Source organism: Xiphias gladius, chromosome 11, assembly GCF_016859285.1.
Source record: "Xiphias gladius isolate SHS-SW01 ecotype Sanya breed wild chromosome 11, ASM1685928v1, whole genome shotgun sequence".
In the NCBI taxonomy this organism is placed as follows: Eukaryota; Metazoa; Chordata; class Actinopteri; order Istiophoriformes; family Xiphiidae; genus Xiphias; species Xiphias gladius.
In genome coordinates, this window is record NC_053410.1 from 11,666,604 (window position 1) to 11,683,586 (window position 16,983).

Genomic DNA, 16,983 nt, shown 5'->3' on the forward strand with positions numbered 1-16,983 from the left:
AAAAAAGAACACAGCCAAATGCTGACGGTTAATACACTTTGCTAAACATTATTCAATATCACGATTATAGCTACTTAGTAAACATTCTGAGTAAATCAAAAAGCTTTTAAAATGTTTGAGCGGAGTTTAGTTTTGTAATCCCAAACGTTTTGGGGCCAGTGGTGGCATAGGACAATAGCTAAACCCACAAGCTTCTGGTGGAGATCTCATATAACACCATGACACCGCAGGATCACAACCACAGACACCAACCTCAAATGTCACAGCCTTGGAAAGGAAGAAACCAAATGGCTCATCTTGACAGCACTGTTATGTTGCACTACAAGGACATCATGAGAAACTAAATGTTTTAAGCGGGGCAGAGGACAAGTTGTAACTAAGTTTATGCCCCAGTAGCCTACTTTGAGGTGCTTAACTCTGAAATCAAGTAAAATTCCAACTTGATTCCAATCATTTCAATAATTAAAAAAAAAGAAAAAGAAAAGAAAAATGATCATGTCTGCCTAATTTAGACAGCATGAAACATAAAGATCCAGATTTAAAGCAAAAGTTTGACATTTGGGAAATATAATTTTTTATTTGCTTTCTGTCAGAAAGTTAGATGTGTGTCAGAAAGTTGATATAACTCTCATATCTGTCCATTACATATAAGGCTACAGCCAGTAGCCAATTAACTTAGCCAAGAACAAAGATTGGAAACAGGAGGAAACAGCTATCCTGCTCCATCAAACGGTAATAAAATCTGCCCAAACTGTCATACTATTCTTATTTTTCAAAAACAAACTGCTCTTATAATGAACAAAAATCAATGTTGGTTATGTAAGTTGCAAGTTTTGCAGAAATGTGTAAATGCAAGATGGAAAAAAGCTACTGAGATAGTTATTTCTGCAAAGAGAAGATAAGATTAGACATGTAAACAGATGCTCGCTCAAGACTTTTATGGAGCTGTCCTGATAGTCTCACTTAACTTAAAATTGCAGAAACTGTGGACAGACATATAATGTGAGTGAGCAGCATTTCTATTTCTAGCTCTATTTGTCTTGCATTCAGTATCTACCATCTGGAAACTCTATCAGCTTTAAGACCAATGCTTCATTTTTACTGTAATCAACAACAGATTCTCAGCTGCAACAAGAAACTATATTTATGCCATTTTGGGTTTCTCCTAAGAGGACTGTATAACATATAAAACAAAACTGCAATCTACATATAAAACCAATCAAATCTGATAGCTAAGCAAATGGCACACATAAAACAGTGTGACATTGCAACGCTCCTTAATGTCCTGCTCATCTCTGTAAATTTGTCACTGAGACATAAACCTGAAACGGTACTGAAATTAGAAATCAACATTGTTCTGTGCTTTGAAGTAATTTGTAATACTCACTAAATATTTCTATATATCTTGCATAAAAATGAGAAACACAGATTCAGCAGCACGAGGAGGCTTTTTTTTTTTCATGACCTGAAATGATGAGGAATGCAGTGGCTCAGCAGTCCTGCAGATATCTGACACCACTGTTGAGTAGAGCAGGAGAAAACCCCATTCATTTCCAGCTTCTGTATTTATTAACAGTAGATCCAAAATCAAAGCACAAGGGGGAAGGTATCCAGCCCAACACACACACTTCCAGTTTTCATAAAACACTGGGTTTCAATTACCTGGGTGCCTCTGGTGCGAGTGGGAGGGGGTGAAAACGGCACAAAACGACTTTCAAGAGCTAATGTTGACCTAAGGAACGACCTTCACTCACTCCCAGCCTCTGAAAGGATCCCCTCATGGTCTGACGAATCTATAGCCCACAGCTTGTGTGCTCTCTAGGCTCCACAGATTTGGAGACACAGCAGTCCTTGAGTGTCTGAAAACCCACCCCTTAAAAATGCTGGTTCAACTCAATGGTCAATTCTTGAGTGTGAGAGAGGCACCTTTTTGGCTCCACAGACTGATTTCTGTACGCTATTATTACCGCTATTTGTGCTGTTAAATACTGTTATAGCTCCTGTTCTTCCTCTCCTCTGCCTGTATCAGTGTGTGACAACATGAAAGAAAATAAAGCAGTAGAAGCCTGCAGTACGTTGAAATGCCAGTTACAAAGCTCCCATCTGAGTTTCCATATCTAAAAATACAGGATAAGGTTAATTTCTTGAGATGGTCATTAGTACTTCCTATGGTAAGCTGAAAGAATGTGGAGGACGGGGATTACTATGAGTGGATAATGTGTCCTCCATCTGCTCTGAGACATTTAACACTTGGCAAGTTTTCTATATCATGTCTTTGGTGGTTCACTGACAAGAATTATAGAGTTTTTCCTCTTTTATACAAGGAAACATGTTCTTGCTGAAACTGCACATACCAAATTGGGAAACTGAAGGTTTGAGCATTGGCAGCATAGAAGCTCAACACTGACCTTGTCTTTAATCCTCCTGCATATCAGAGATAGAAAAATTGTAACAGCCAGTATTCATGATGCTGTCACATTTGAAGTAATTGCTGATGCTAAAATCTGCAAGAAAACTGCAGTTTTCTCATTAACTACTGAGTAAAACATGTGCTGTCTGTGCGTGATAGCTCAAACAAGACATAAAAGTCTAAAGCCAGGCTAGCAGCTCTGCAAGGCTACATTTAGGCACAGCGTTGTGTTGAGCTAAGGGATCACCAGCCTGATTTATCCTGATGGGAACATGAATGTCTGTACCAAATTTCATGGCAATTCATCAAATAGTTGTTGAGAAATTTCAGTCTGGACCAAAGTGGCCTTACCAAACAACAGACCAATATTGCCATCCCTAGAGCCATGCTGCTAGCATGTGTAAAAAATAGTAACAAATAATCTGACTGTCCAAAAAGTAAACTGACTCTAGTAGTTATCTTGATATGGATTTTTGCCATTATACAAATAAGACTATATATAATTTTATAGTTAACTTAAAAATTTAAAAGAATAATCCTTTAGAGAGAGAAGCATTAAGTCTTTGCTCTTAGGCTAAACTCCTGGATAACTCAAAGAATCAGCCTCCCTGAACATTGAGCTCCTGCTGAGCCCGGAGATCATCTTGCTTCCAGCCTGAGGATGGAGAGCAGGGACATTATTGTACTGGTACATTTTTTCCATGTGAAGGTAAGGCAGACATCCTGCACATCCATCATACCATGCTGAGGGCCAGACCTGCTTAATCTGCCAGGATTTTACTCCTGCAGTGTGTATGGGCTTTCAGCCAAGCAATCGAACATCACCTGCAGGAAATCCCTGGTACATTCCAGCTTCTCTATGGCTCAGATTTGTCAAACTTAAATATTTAGTGTTCACAAGGAGAAAAAAGGGCAGTTTTATACAGATGAGATTACTGTCTTGGTGAGTGACCATTAAGGCTCTTCACTGCTTAAGTAAGATAAGTGGAGCAATTGAGATACAATACATGCTGTACATGGGTGGTGCCAGGGGGTCTTGGGGGCGCCGTAGGGGCTGCCGGATGTGAGCTGGCCTCTCCAAAACAGACATGCATTTCTGGTGTTCATTTTTGCAAAGTGTAAGTTATAGAAGCGGAGCTAGACTTGGAATGGAGACAAGTTAAAGCCCAACTGGTCTACAGAGAGAGATTTTCTGCACACGACTGCGTGCAACACGCCTAACACTGCCCTTGAGGTGTAGGCAAACCGGCTGAGGTATAGTACAACTACAATATTTCGAGAGATGACTGCAAATTATTTTTTCCTTTCCTATATAGTACTCCAATAAAGGGCAAAGTTTAAACCACTGAATACAGAGATTTGAAATGGCCAACAAGGCTGCTACCTTAGCTTTGGCTAACATCTCTCCAATATAGTGTAAATTGAGGAGGCATCCTGGAGGATCCATTAAGCCATTATAATGAACCAACCTCTCTGAACCACTAACTTTGGCAGGAAATAGCTTTTTCCATTTTCTCCCTGAGTTCCTCCGTTCACTACTCTCTCCTCCTGCACCAGCATCCCCCCACAGCAAACTCTCATAAAACAGAAAAATAAAATAGCTGCAAAGGGAGTGGGGACAGAATTATTAATAAGAAAATTACAGTACAGTTTGGGTCAATACTAAATCGTAACTTCTATTTTCATATTGCTCCTTCAGATTAAGCCTTGCATTCACTTCCATGGGTCTTGGCAAATAGTAACTTCTGTGTTTTAAGAGTATTATTCCAGGGAAACTGAGTGCTACACCAGAACATCAAGCAGCCAATGGTCTACCCTTTTGATTTCCCACATACTACACCTACTTCAAACCCAACAAACCCACAATTAATATAAACTACTGTACAACTTGAAACAAAGGCCACAACACAAACTGTATCGTCAAGCCAGTGCAACGGAAAATACTGCCTTGGCTCAGGACAACAGGCTGGAAAAGTGGAGAAAGCTGAGCTCACTTATAGTTCTGACCTAGATTCACTGCTCTGTCAAAGGCATATATTATCAAATCCAAGGTAAGAAAAAGTCGATAACAGCACGGGGCAGCAGTCAAAGACAAAGTATATGGAACAGTAGCTTTAACAACAGTATATCTGTTGAAGGATGAGGGTGAATGGCAAAAATAATACAGAGCTGTAGTTTTCCATTTGTACATCTGTCACCTTTACACTCTCACACCTTAAAGCAAAAAATCTTATACAAAACCAGTTAGATACACAATGCTCATACAAAATTAGATGACTATTTGATAGATATTGTCCACTAAATGCAGCTAAAGACTCTGCAGGGGAACCCATGCTGGTTTAAATGTGCATTGCTTTGAAGGAAAATGTGTGACTATAGCTTGAGGCTTAATAAAATCCATAAAACCCTTTTATCATTACAAAACAGACACCTTTTTAGTACCTCTAACTCAGCGTATTCACCACTTAGCTCCATAATACACAGATCAATCTGTCAGAAACCATTAAAGGGTTTGTACTTATCCTGCAAGGGAATGGATGCTAAATCAAATGAGCTCTGAAATTTCTAAGCACACACCTGGTCTTGTTAGTATTGGCAAAGGGATGTGGAGTGATGTCAACGGCCAAATGGAGGAGCTCTAGCCGACTTCCATTGCAGGAGGTGTTGAGATTTCAGTTAAATGCTAGCTGTGCTGCTGGAAACAGTCTCCACAGCAAGACGAAGGGGCTGTTTCTCTCTGAAAAGTGTCGGTCAGTGTATCATAAAACTGTCAAGTAGCCTCAGGATGTGTTTTAAGAAGTCTGCCGTTTTTGCTTTCTAGAAACTCATGACAAATCCAGCCAAACCCAAGATGAATGAATGAGCTGAAATGAGAGTGGCAACAAGAAATAGCCTGCATCAGAGAAGAGGATTAAAGAAAACAATAATAACATGGAAACTAAGCTACAGTAATAACACGGAAGCCTTGAAATCATAAATCACATTCTGCATGGATCATCAACACGTGGACCAACCACTATAACTTCAGCTGAAATACAAAAGTGAAGGGGCCTCTACTTGAAAGCACAGGTCCATGCAGTTCAAGTTCATGGAGGAAAGCTCTCATATAAGGCCCCCGATAAAAGGACTTCAAGGTGTTGGAATATCCGCCTCACTGTGGCTCCCTATTGCGTTGAAATCCTACTGGAGCAGGGAGTGAAAACAAATACATGAACCCAAAGGCAGGACACGTGACACTTCAAAGCGATCCTACTCTACGGACCCTCTTCCTTAAGGCCACTGTGGCATGGCATTTCACTCACACCCATCATGAAACCCAAGTCCAATCGCCTTCCTGGTCACAGTTTCCTCCTCCATCTCGCTTTCCCCATCCTCCCTCTGAAGAACACATGAGTCCTATTACTGTTTTACTGTCTCAGCACACCATTAAAGCTGAATGTCCGATGCTGTTACCAGGCCTATACCTCTCCAGTCACACTTGTATCTTCTGCCACCCCCAATAGATTCAAGAAGCATTACAGAATATTCCTAGACTATCATGAAGTTATGCTTAACGTCAGCATGTTACTGACTATTTAAAACTTTCAATATTGTATAACTGAATCACATATACCTTAAAACACGATCCGGGCCCTATCTGCAATCGCTTTCCAGAGGTTAAACAGCTGACTAAGGACTCTGCAGCTGCCATTTGTAAATCCAGCATGTCTTGCCGGCTTTCCATTAAAATGAGGTGGAACAATTAATACGAGTCTGGAAGACATTCCTCTTGCTAGAGGCAACATTCTGGCCTCCAGCCTAAACCAACAGTGGGAAAAACAGGGCTGACTGCAGGCCAAAGTGAGCCTCCAGATGGGGATAAGTAACAGCTAGGAAGCTGTGGACAAAGGAGGTGAGAGGATTGAGATAGGGAAAAGTACAGAATGTTTGAGGAACTATGGACTGAATCATGAAAGTGTCTGTTTGAGTCTGACATACGTACAACATGCACGCTGCCTATCCCTGCTCATCAGGTCTTTGTTGTGTATTTATTTTGATTACTCACCACTCTCACTCTTTTCAATGACGTCGACCATCTCCCCCGCCTGAAGGCTGATTTCTGCAGGCTCTTGTTTCTCGTAATTGGCCACCACCACATACTGTTCCAGGAGCATGGGGTCCGATGCATCCAGACCTGGGGTTGATGGGAAAAAACATGCTGTCAGCCAGCTGCCAGCCATAGGTCCACGAGAACGACTGCTGGGCACTCGTTGTGCCATAGGCCACTTTGTCTGAAGAGCTCAGCCAATCACAATATTCAAAGGGTTCAGTGCATCTTCCTGAGAGTCTAGCCATAGAGCTGCATCCCCCTCCAGCCCAACTTCCAGGGCAATGGAGATGCTGAGAGTCTAGCAAAAGAATCCAACTCCAAAAGGTGAAGAATCAAGCACTCAACTGCAGAAAATCCATTCTGTGTTACTGAAGGGGCCTCATCCTTAATGTCCAACAAAGCTGAGACCAGGCCACTAGATGCAGGTAGACACATTAACACAGTGGAAAGAGGAGCAGCAAAGAGAAAGCAGAGGGTGCTGTAGTAGTGATAGAAAAGTGAGCTAAAGCCAGCTGAGGACAGGACATTAGAGTGGGAGAAAGAAATGGTTTCCCTTGGAAAATAAACCATCTGCTAAAAAGCCTCCTTCTCCTCAGTTGGGGCTGGAGCTGGAGGAAGAGTAGGGGGTTGTGTACGCCAATCATAAGAGTCGGCACTAGCCTTAAATAGAACCAGATGAAGGGGCTGGAGCTGTGCTCAGAGGGATGGCCCTCTGTCTCCATGAAACACTAGAACTCTGACTACAGCGTGTGGCCTAGCCAATGGAAATCTTCCTTTCTCTGCTTTGCTCAGTTAACCATATAAGCACCAGCAGTGACTTAGTTTTTTCAAGTTTGTGCCTGCATCATAACTCAATCATATCCACTGCTTAACCAGAGTTTGGATCACTCTAACTACAAGAATGACTTCTTAAGACAGAAATAGATGTTTTCATATGTGAAAACAGGCAAAGAACATATACTGCCAGATACATTACAAACATTCGCAACATTTTTTCCCCTCAACATGAGTAAAGTAACATTAACTGAGCCCGGCTGCAGCCTTAATCATGAAATATCCTTAAAACAAGCATAGCTAAATCAACTAAAGCTGATCTAACAGGCATCAGCTGGAATCCAGACACCACCCCAGCTGACATTCAGTTCACACATTAACGAAAGCTTGACTGACCAGAGTTCGAAACTCCTAACAGAAGGAAGCTACTATCTGCACACACTTACGATAATATCTGTTTACCCTAATTATGTTGCTACAACAGATACACAATTTACTTTTGTGGTGTTTGTAGGAAAGAGAAATGTCTACAAACACAGCAGCAATCATAATCCCTGCATTTTTTTTTTTTTTAACTTACTGCAGTTAACTGTAGTGAGTGAGGAGAAAAATTAAAAAAGTGAGCTCTTGACCCAAATAATCAACAAATATTTCCAGGAAAGTACTGTCTCCAGAAGAAGAAAAAACCCAAACAAGTCCAAATATAACATTTTTTCAAAATGTGGTAAACACAGTTTTTGGAAAGAGGAAGTCTGTTTTATCCAGAGGATGGAAAATAAGAACAATTCAGTCCAATAGATGGAAGGTTTGAGGCTTAGATAAGGAATGATCAAGACAACTCGGATTAAGCTGCCATTTCCCCCGAAGAGCTGACCTGGCGACAGTCCTCTATTTCTCTAAATCAGGATAATATTTTGAATTCAATTCTGGAACAAAATTGAAATGTCAAAGAGATAATAACTTATGATGATGAACTCAGCACCATTAACATCTCAAATGCTAAAACCGCCAAAGAGTCTGACACTGGATTACTGTGGTCGGGTCATGGTTTATGAAGCTTCACTTTATTTGTGCAAGATGTTTTGTCAAAACCACAAAGTTGGGTGCAGAAACACTGGAAAGAACATATTTAAATTCTGGTTATTGACTTCTTGTTCTTCAAAGTTTAACAGAATGACAGAAATTACTTCATCCTTCAAATCCTTTGAAATTTGTGGTTGAGTGGTTTGTTTTAACTCACAGATCAATTAACTATGATCACTAATGATGTAGGATCAACAACAAGATGACTGAATTAAACATTGTTTTGCTGGTGCTATAACAGAATGATTTTTTTACCAATTAAAAAAATCCTTAAAATCATATCTGTAATTCATTTTTTAAGTCAGTAATTTTAATTTTATTGACAATTTGTCTTTTTTTTAATGTAAGTGTCCCATCATACTATGTTTTAAAGTCCATGAGATATCAAAAATTTTAAAGGTTGGTGAGATGATGAAATGATTATGGTATGAGACAAAACTGTGTGAATCTGCGAGCATGTAAATCAAGTTCCCAACCACCACCTATAGTCTTGGCTTGTCTTGGCTTACAGATTCATTAGTACGCAATACATTTCTAGAGTGCATTTTTAATTAGCTACTCTTTACTATTCATGATCAGTAAATTTCCCTCTGTTCATCTAACCATCTGTATGAGAACCACAACAGACACCCAGTGGATTTATTCTGTGCCTTTGCTTACTTAATGCTGAATTTGAATATGCAATAAAATAATGACCTGTCAGGAACCAAATTACAAATAAATACCATATCTTGGACATTGTCTTATCAGAAAAAAAGGGACCACACACTTGCCAACAATTTAATTTCAGCGCAGATGGACATAAAACTCGGCAAGTCATGATCTAATAAAACCATAAACTATGTAAAATGATGTTTCTAAAACACACAATTAACTGCTGCGAGTTAACAGTAAACCTGAGACCTGAGGTGAATGAGTAAAGACTTTGTCAGCAAAGTCAATAGGCCTGAAAAACAAACGCTAATATTTCAGCCTCATGCAGGAAATGAAATGTTTTGCAACAGCGGGAAGAAAGAGCCAGAACAAGGAGAACGTGTGTGTGAGAGAAATTAGGTGAAACAGCCTTGGACAGGATAGGTCTAATTTCAGCTGACTATAAAATGAGGTATATAAATTATTATTTATAAATCAAGGTTTCAGTGAAATACATCGAACAAGAAAAGTTACAGTACTTCAATCACTTACTCCCGGAAAAAGATGATTTCACATTGTATGCAAGAGTTATAGAGCAGCAATTTCCAACCAGGGAAACTTCTGCAGTTTGAGGGGTTATGTGGAAAGTGAGCTCAACTAAATGAAGAAATAGAAATTACGGTTTCATGGATAAATGGTTGAAATAGCTACAAGAAATGGATAAATGGTTTAAATAGTAAGCTAAAGATAGTGGATGAATGATTTAAATAGCTAAATGTGATGGCTAAATGGTTGAAATTGTGAGCAAAAAGTAATTGCTAAATTGTTGAAATAGCTAAAAGCATTGGATAAATGGTTGAAATAGCTAAAAGCATTGGATAAATGGTTGATATCATTAGCTAAAAGTAATTGCTAAATGGTTAGCAATTACTTTTAGCTATTTCAAACAGTTGAAATAGCCTAAAGCAATCGTTAAATGGTTGAAAGGTCCAGCGTCTGTGACCCAAAGTGGCAACTGTGCAAATGCAAACTCAACCACTAAACTTTAACACTGACAGTTCAAACGTATTAGACAAATGTGAAAATTTGTGAAATTTAAGGTCCTCAAAAATTGTGACAATATTGTCTTCTATATCATTAACAGACATGGCGTGTGGCGTCAATGGAGAGGTACTTCAGTTCATCTATGAGGGCTGTGGGGTACGTCTAACAAAAAATGTTGGGAACTGTGGGCCTGAGCTTGCATGTGTGTTTATATGTGTATTATAGAGCATGTGTATGCAAAACGTAGAGCTGAAGTATTTATGAGCTTTAAAAAGAAAAGTAATTTTTTTCTAGGGCTGCCATCAGATAGCCCTATTAGCCACTCTCTCTGTTTATATCTCTCCTTGCTCAGATTTATACATGTGCTTCCTGCTCCCACCCTTGCGCTCCCAGGCGTCCAAACTCCATCCATTCCCCACCCCCACCCTCACTCACCCATCATCAGCTCCATCCAAAGATGATGACAGTTTGGAACTTTGCAATAATTCATCACCAAGAAGAGGAAACCAGGGAGTGTAGTCTACCCATTTATACCAAACAATTTTTCTTTGTGAGAGACTTTTTGGGATCAAGCTTTTTGGTTGATAGCATAGTTGGCACTGGCCTCTGTGTCTTAGTGCCATATTTTGAACCCTGGGGTAATTTTATGAGAGCAGAACTGGTTTGAGAGGAGCAAAATTTGGCAAAGCACAATGCCTTTGTTTGGCTCATCAGCAGCAGATGTGCAGTTGGATTAGAAAGGGACACAGGACTGCTGTTCAATGTAGTACAGATGTACTCATGTCATTGAATCAGTATGTGGCCCTCAGAGAGAAGGGGCAGACCACAAACAAATAGTGCAAAAACTTTCCCTAAAGTCATCTTACAGTATGACAGCCTTCACAAAACTGTTAAAAACTGTGGAATGTTGAATCTTCGTTATCTTCACTTGATCTGCTGATCTTTTCAGTATTTTAAGTTCAGAAAAAAGCATACATGTCATACAGGTTAAAAAAAAAGTACAACAAAGGTTGCATTACATAGATTATTTTCAAATATGTAATGGTACCCTGTGGAGTTTCTTTGTAAACAGTTTACTATCACTGTTTCTCACTAAAATGCATTGTGTGCCTACTTCCTCGTCATTTTTGGCCATACACCTGTTTGAGTTGGGAGCGCTGCAGTGAGTGGGGACTACAAACTTCTCTGTGCGCAGCCTCCTAACTTGCGTCTACCGATAGTCTGGATTTGAGGCGATTATGGAACATCGGTAAATTACAGTTTCTACCCATGGTCTGCATGTGAGGCGTTCAAGGGACATCCGTAATTTGTAGCTGCAGAAAATAACCTGGATTACACTCTCCACCTCTGAGGGGTCACACAGCGCGCCACCCACCACCGCCACAAGTACATTTTAAACCTGTGGAAAACACATGCATTTTTCCTACTCTGTTCAGACTCAGAGATAATCCAACAGTTGCGCTGATGATGGAAGGTTGCTGTAGGCCTACTTTTTTTCCCTACACAGAAAATTGATCAGGAATTGTTAAGGGAGTCGAGAGAGAATTAGACCAATTGGCAGAATCGATAATGCCATTTGCATCAATAAAATCTTATCCATTCTCATCCCTATCGATGTTTGCTTCCAAGCAGTCTTCCTTCTTGCCTCCGCTGGCGCATTGCTACATTTCTTGAAACATTAGCATCAACAACTCAGTGGGATACACTAAACCATCGCAGGACTGTATATCATGTAACCTGCATGTAAGAAGTCAGGAAACTCCACAGGGTACCTTTAGCTTCAGTAGTTACCATTGCACTGGATGCTGATGCTGCAGGGGGTTTCCAAAAAGTGTGGAGTCCGAGGCAAATGGCCAACTCAATGAGGGAAATCAAACCAATCCTCCATTTCATCAGGTTTTCCAGTAGAAACTCTGATGTGTTCAACACTTGACAACTAGTATGTGAGGGAAAACCAAGTTTATCAAAGAACAACATATCCCCATGAATTTACTGACTTTACTGACCTATGCAAAATTACAAAACAATAAATTCAAAAAAATATATTTATGACTTCATTTATTAGAGAACATTTTCTGGCTTGAACATATTGTGAGCATGAAGTTTCAAGGGGTTGCCTCTAGGGTGTGAATCCACTTTGACAAATGGTCACATATGAGAAACAGAGTGGCCTGTATTAGATCTGCTCCTTGCTGCAGGGGGGGGGGGGCTTCAACCCTGCGAGAGTTAAGTAGTAACTTGAAAAAAGAAAAATCTACACTGTTCTATTCTACACGTTAAAGTTGTTCCGTGAAATGAACAGCAATATTTATCACTTTTAACAATGTCCAGTAAAAAAAAGCAAAATGTAACATTGGATTTAAACCTGGTTTAACCCATAAAATTAATCTTTCAGTTACTGTGAGGCTCATTGTGCATGAGCCTAGAAAGGGGGAATCTGCTAAAGCCCAGTATTCAATAGCTGTTCATTGAGAAATAAGCTGCTGGAACAGTGTACGGTTGTTAAAGTGATTTGGACGTGCTCATTTGCTTTAATCATTTCCTATGCCAGTTTAAATCTTATCCATCTGCAAATACAAACAAACACACAAACCTCTTGACCCACCCACCATCTAACTCGTGAACAGATTAACCCTCTTCCTCCCAACAAGCATGCACACACATGCATACCCAAATACAGTATGTAAACACCCACATAGACACAACCACATGCACACCCTACAGGCCCCCAGAGACCTGCAGCTCAAATGAAGACAGCAAGCCTGCACATATAAACACACTCCCTCAGTTTGTGTGCAACACTGAAATGGTTTCCACTTGCCACGTAAACCTCCTCTCCTCTCCAGCTGCTTTTCACATGCACTACACCCCCGAGCGCTCCGTTTCTTTTTCTCTCCTACTCAATTTCTAACTGCCTTCTGCTCATCTCACTCTCTTTTCGAATACAGATTATCAGTAATGCTTTGAAGATGATCTGTAGCCCCTGAGCCTCAACATCCTGAAAGCAACTTATCCTAAAATCAGAGTTAATTTATATACTCAGATTGTTTCCCTTTACTGATGGAACAGTTCCCCTTGTCTCTCTTTCCCCTGTATAGATAAAGTATGAAGTATTTCATCACCATAGTATCTTGTCAGAAGATGTTTCCTTTAGGGTTTGGTTATGGCAGCATCATTCATAGTTATCTGACAGTGATTTATGCTGACAAACTCAGTATCAGCAGTTACTCCTGACAACTCCATTATATGTTAGACTCAAGAGAGTATTTATTTCTTTGAACCTTACAGAGATAGTAGCTCAGCTATGATGAAGTAGACTGTTCAACCTCATACTGCAGGATACTCGAAGTGGGAGTCACAGACAATAACTGAGTTATGGGCCAGGATCTTACTGAAATCCCTAAGTATATGACACAGTTCCCCTTTAAAACACTTCTTTTCACCGGTCATCTAATATTAGCCCTTCAAAAAAAACAACAAAAAAAACAAATCACGAATAATGTGCAATAAAGACAATGAAAAGTTAGAATGAGACAAACAAGAAAAAATAATCATGATGTAGATGAAAATTTTGACAATATCATCGTGAAGGTAAAGATGTTAATGAGACCAACAGTGAGTGGTCATCTGTGAGTGTACAAACCTAACATGCTCTTCTGATTTCTTCTGCTTGCCAGGTAAACAGAGTTCTCGAACCTCTAACCGCATGCAGTTTTGTGGTGGAGGGCTACATTCTCCTCTTTAGGGCAGGGGCTCAGTAAACTCTTACGGGAGACCTGCAGCATGTAATTATGGGAACCATAAGCTGCAGCCACAGCACAAATTCACCACGGACTCACTGCACTTTATCTGCTGCCCTGCTTTAAAAGAGAAAGATCAATCTTTCAGCTGCGCTAACTGCTAATGTCCAACATGGGGACTATGGTGAAGGTTTAGAGGTCAGGTATGGAGGGTTTGTACAGGATGTGCTCCGTGTCGACTCGGACTAGTAAATTATCATGAGCACCAGACATAAAGTGTGTTATTATTGATATCACTGGTAGACTTGATCCCATCAAATGATTTATTTTAAGCATAAATACATGTATATATTAGCAAATACATAGCTGATAACATATTTAATATCAAACCAAACCATTCAGAATAAAACAGCTGAAAGTGTGCATGCAAACAACAGGCACTATATGTCACACTTTCCTGGCAGCCAATATGAATATACAGTAACTTGAAACCAATCTAATATTTTGCACAGACTGAATGTAGGTTACTTGACACACACACACACACACACACACACACACACACACACACACACACACACACACACACACACACACACACACACACACACACACACACACACACACACACACACACACACACACACACACACACACCAACACAGCTGAAATAAGACAATTTTTCCATTTCACTATGTAGCTGGAATTCCCTGTTACGTAAAGCCTCAATACCATGGACCATAGCAAAATTAGGTTGAGGTCTTATTTCATTTGGTGGCAACTCTGGCACAGCTTATCCTCAGAGTGGATTGCCCACAGAAATTTAACTTACAGGTCATTTACTCAAGACTTTCATTGCCCAGCTATGTCATATGTAACTGTAGCAGATTGCACGGCCACAGCAACTTTGCATCTGATTGCAGGACTAACGTGTAATTTAGTAATGCATGTTGGTATTCTGAGACTGCATGCATGCAAGTGCACACACACACACACACACACACACACATGCACAACACTCGCACAGCTGTTCACAAAAACCCTCTCATACTTTTCCTGCTGCCTCCTACACTCATGCTCAGCTGAGTCACTCACTCTTTCTGTCCTCCTTGCACTCGCTCACACACATACACACACGAAAAAAAGGCCAACAGCCAACCCTGGCATTGTAAATACAGAACATGGAAGGCACAAACAGGTGGTCTCCCCCACCTAACACAGTTTTCTTAACCATTTCATCATAGTACAGAAATGTTGGGTCGCCACGCGTATGTGAAGAACATCTGCTTTTAAAAAAGTACGCCACCGATTTAGCATCACATTCCTTTAACACTGTTGGGCTCAGGATGGACAGTTTAAAAAAAAAAAAAAAAGATCAAAATCGATGCAGCAGAACCAGAGATGTTTTTTTATTCCAAACTAGGGCTGCAATTAAAAATTATTTTCATTATCTATTAATCTGCTGATTACGTTCTCATTGAATCAATAAATAGTTTGGTTTAGAAAATATTGCTCAGAGCCTGTGGTGACATCTTAAAATTACTTGTTCTGTCTGAACAATAGTCCAAAAGATGTTCCATTTACTGTCATATGAATATATACTGTCTCATTTGAGAAGCTGGAATCGGAGAATATTTTCACTGAAAAGAATAACTGAAACTATTAATTGATAATCAAAATAGCTGCCAATTGTCAAATAGTTGTTAAATTTCTGTTAGTCGACTAAAGGATTAATCAACCAACCCTTGCAGCTCTATTTCAAACATTCATCTTCCTTGTCAAAACCTGGTGCCTGTACATTACCCACATTGCAACTCGACCACCGACAGTTGGAAAAGCTGGAAAGCTGGAAAACTCACTTCTAACGCCACAAACCGAAAATTTCTTAAATTTGGAAACTTGCAGTCTTCAGAGAGAGAGACCTCAAAATCACAATATAATTCAAGTAAGCAGTACATACAATAAAGACGCAATATAAATGGATGGAGATTCTACTGGCTAAGGTCAAAATATTTCACAACCTTACCTGATTTACGTTTGCCAGAGCCTCCACCGTCTCTGCAAAGGAAGCAACACCAGAGAAGCATGGTCAGTATGAGTGTGAGTGCAAGAGAGGTCAGAGCATTAATATGGCTTGATCAATCCAGTAACTGGTTACAGATGAATCTCTGCCTGGGACTATCCAAATGCTGTTGGCACACAAGTACCAGCCAAACCCTCGTTGAGAATGCATGCAGAACTTGACCCACTACCAGAGGGAGGGAGACAGGGTGGGATACATATACCGTATGGGTGTGTGAAGGACCACAGTAAGTGTGTCAAGGACAGTGACAGAGCAAATCGTCAGATCTTTTAGCAAATATACTGCCATGCTAAACATGGTGTATATGAAAGTGACGCAGCTGCCTCTGTTTGACACAACAGCATTTATTTACGTGACAACAGTGTCATATCCCCCTGATAAGGTCCCATTCGTGTTTACATGTGACAGCGTCTTTCAGTTGCCAAGCCTGGACTGTAACAAAACCCTGAATGGATGAGTGTTAGTTTCAATGACCCCGCTCTGTGCCCTGACGTTCATCAGGGTGACTATGTGCACATTTACTGTTTGTATGTATGTATGTATGTATGTATGCTCGTGCTGCTGCTCAAAACACTGACGTTCATATGTAGTAAGGGGAAATACAGGTTTATTCCTTACAAATATACATAATTTAAAGAATGCTTTTTTTTTGTTTTTTGTTTTTAATGTAACAGATCATTTGCACTGCTGTTGGATCTATTCAGCCAGAGAAAATATACAGAAATTATTTTAGTTTGACAGAAATTAGTCATATAGAAGCAAGCAAAACAAATGACGAACACAAGATAAATACATTTAAATTCATAATTAATTAAAGTGTTGTCAGTTCAATTTGAGTGCTCATGCTTCATTTACTGTATTGCAAGTTACTAAATAATGATACTTCACATAATTACTTAATCCAGCTGAGAAGATTTGTTATACAATGGAAACATTTCAAAACAGACCAGAATATCTAAGTCTCTGTATGTGTGTGTATTTATGGTTTGTGGCTTGGTGCACACTTTAGGAAGCGCTGGCGGACTGCTTGTGCTCATTTATTTAACTGAGCTGCAGAGAGAGCACACTCAGGAGATGCTGACGTTTGATGCAGATGGGAAAAGACACCTGGCTCTCTGGAGAGGCC

At 40.0% G+C, this 16,983-nt stretch overlaps 1 protein-coding gene across 6 annotated transcripts in view; it reads right to left on the minus strand.

Annotated features, from left to right (window-relative positions):
* The window catches only part of LOC120796191 (SH3 and PX domain-containing protein 2A-like), a 52,502-nt gene that overhangs the window by 13,944 nt on the left and 21,575 nt on the right, over positions 1–16,983 (minus strand). For 5 of the 6 annotated variants that reach the window (XM_040138672.1, XM_040138674.1, XM_040138673.1 and 2 more), the window contains exons 6-7: positions 15,801–15,832; positions 6,456–6,584 (exon numbers count right to left, since the gene is read on the minus strand). In XM_040138672.1, coding sequence (XP_039994606.1) covers positions 6,456–6,584; positions 15,801–15,832 — 161 coding nt within the window. Of the gene's footprint in view, positions 1–6,455; positions 6,585–11,825; positions 11,971–13,677; positions 13,894–15,800; positions 15,833–16,983 lie in introns of those variants that run through there. The other variant, XM_040138677.1, reaches the window with a different exon arrangement.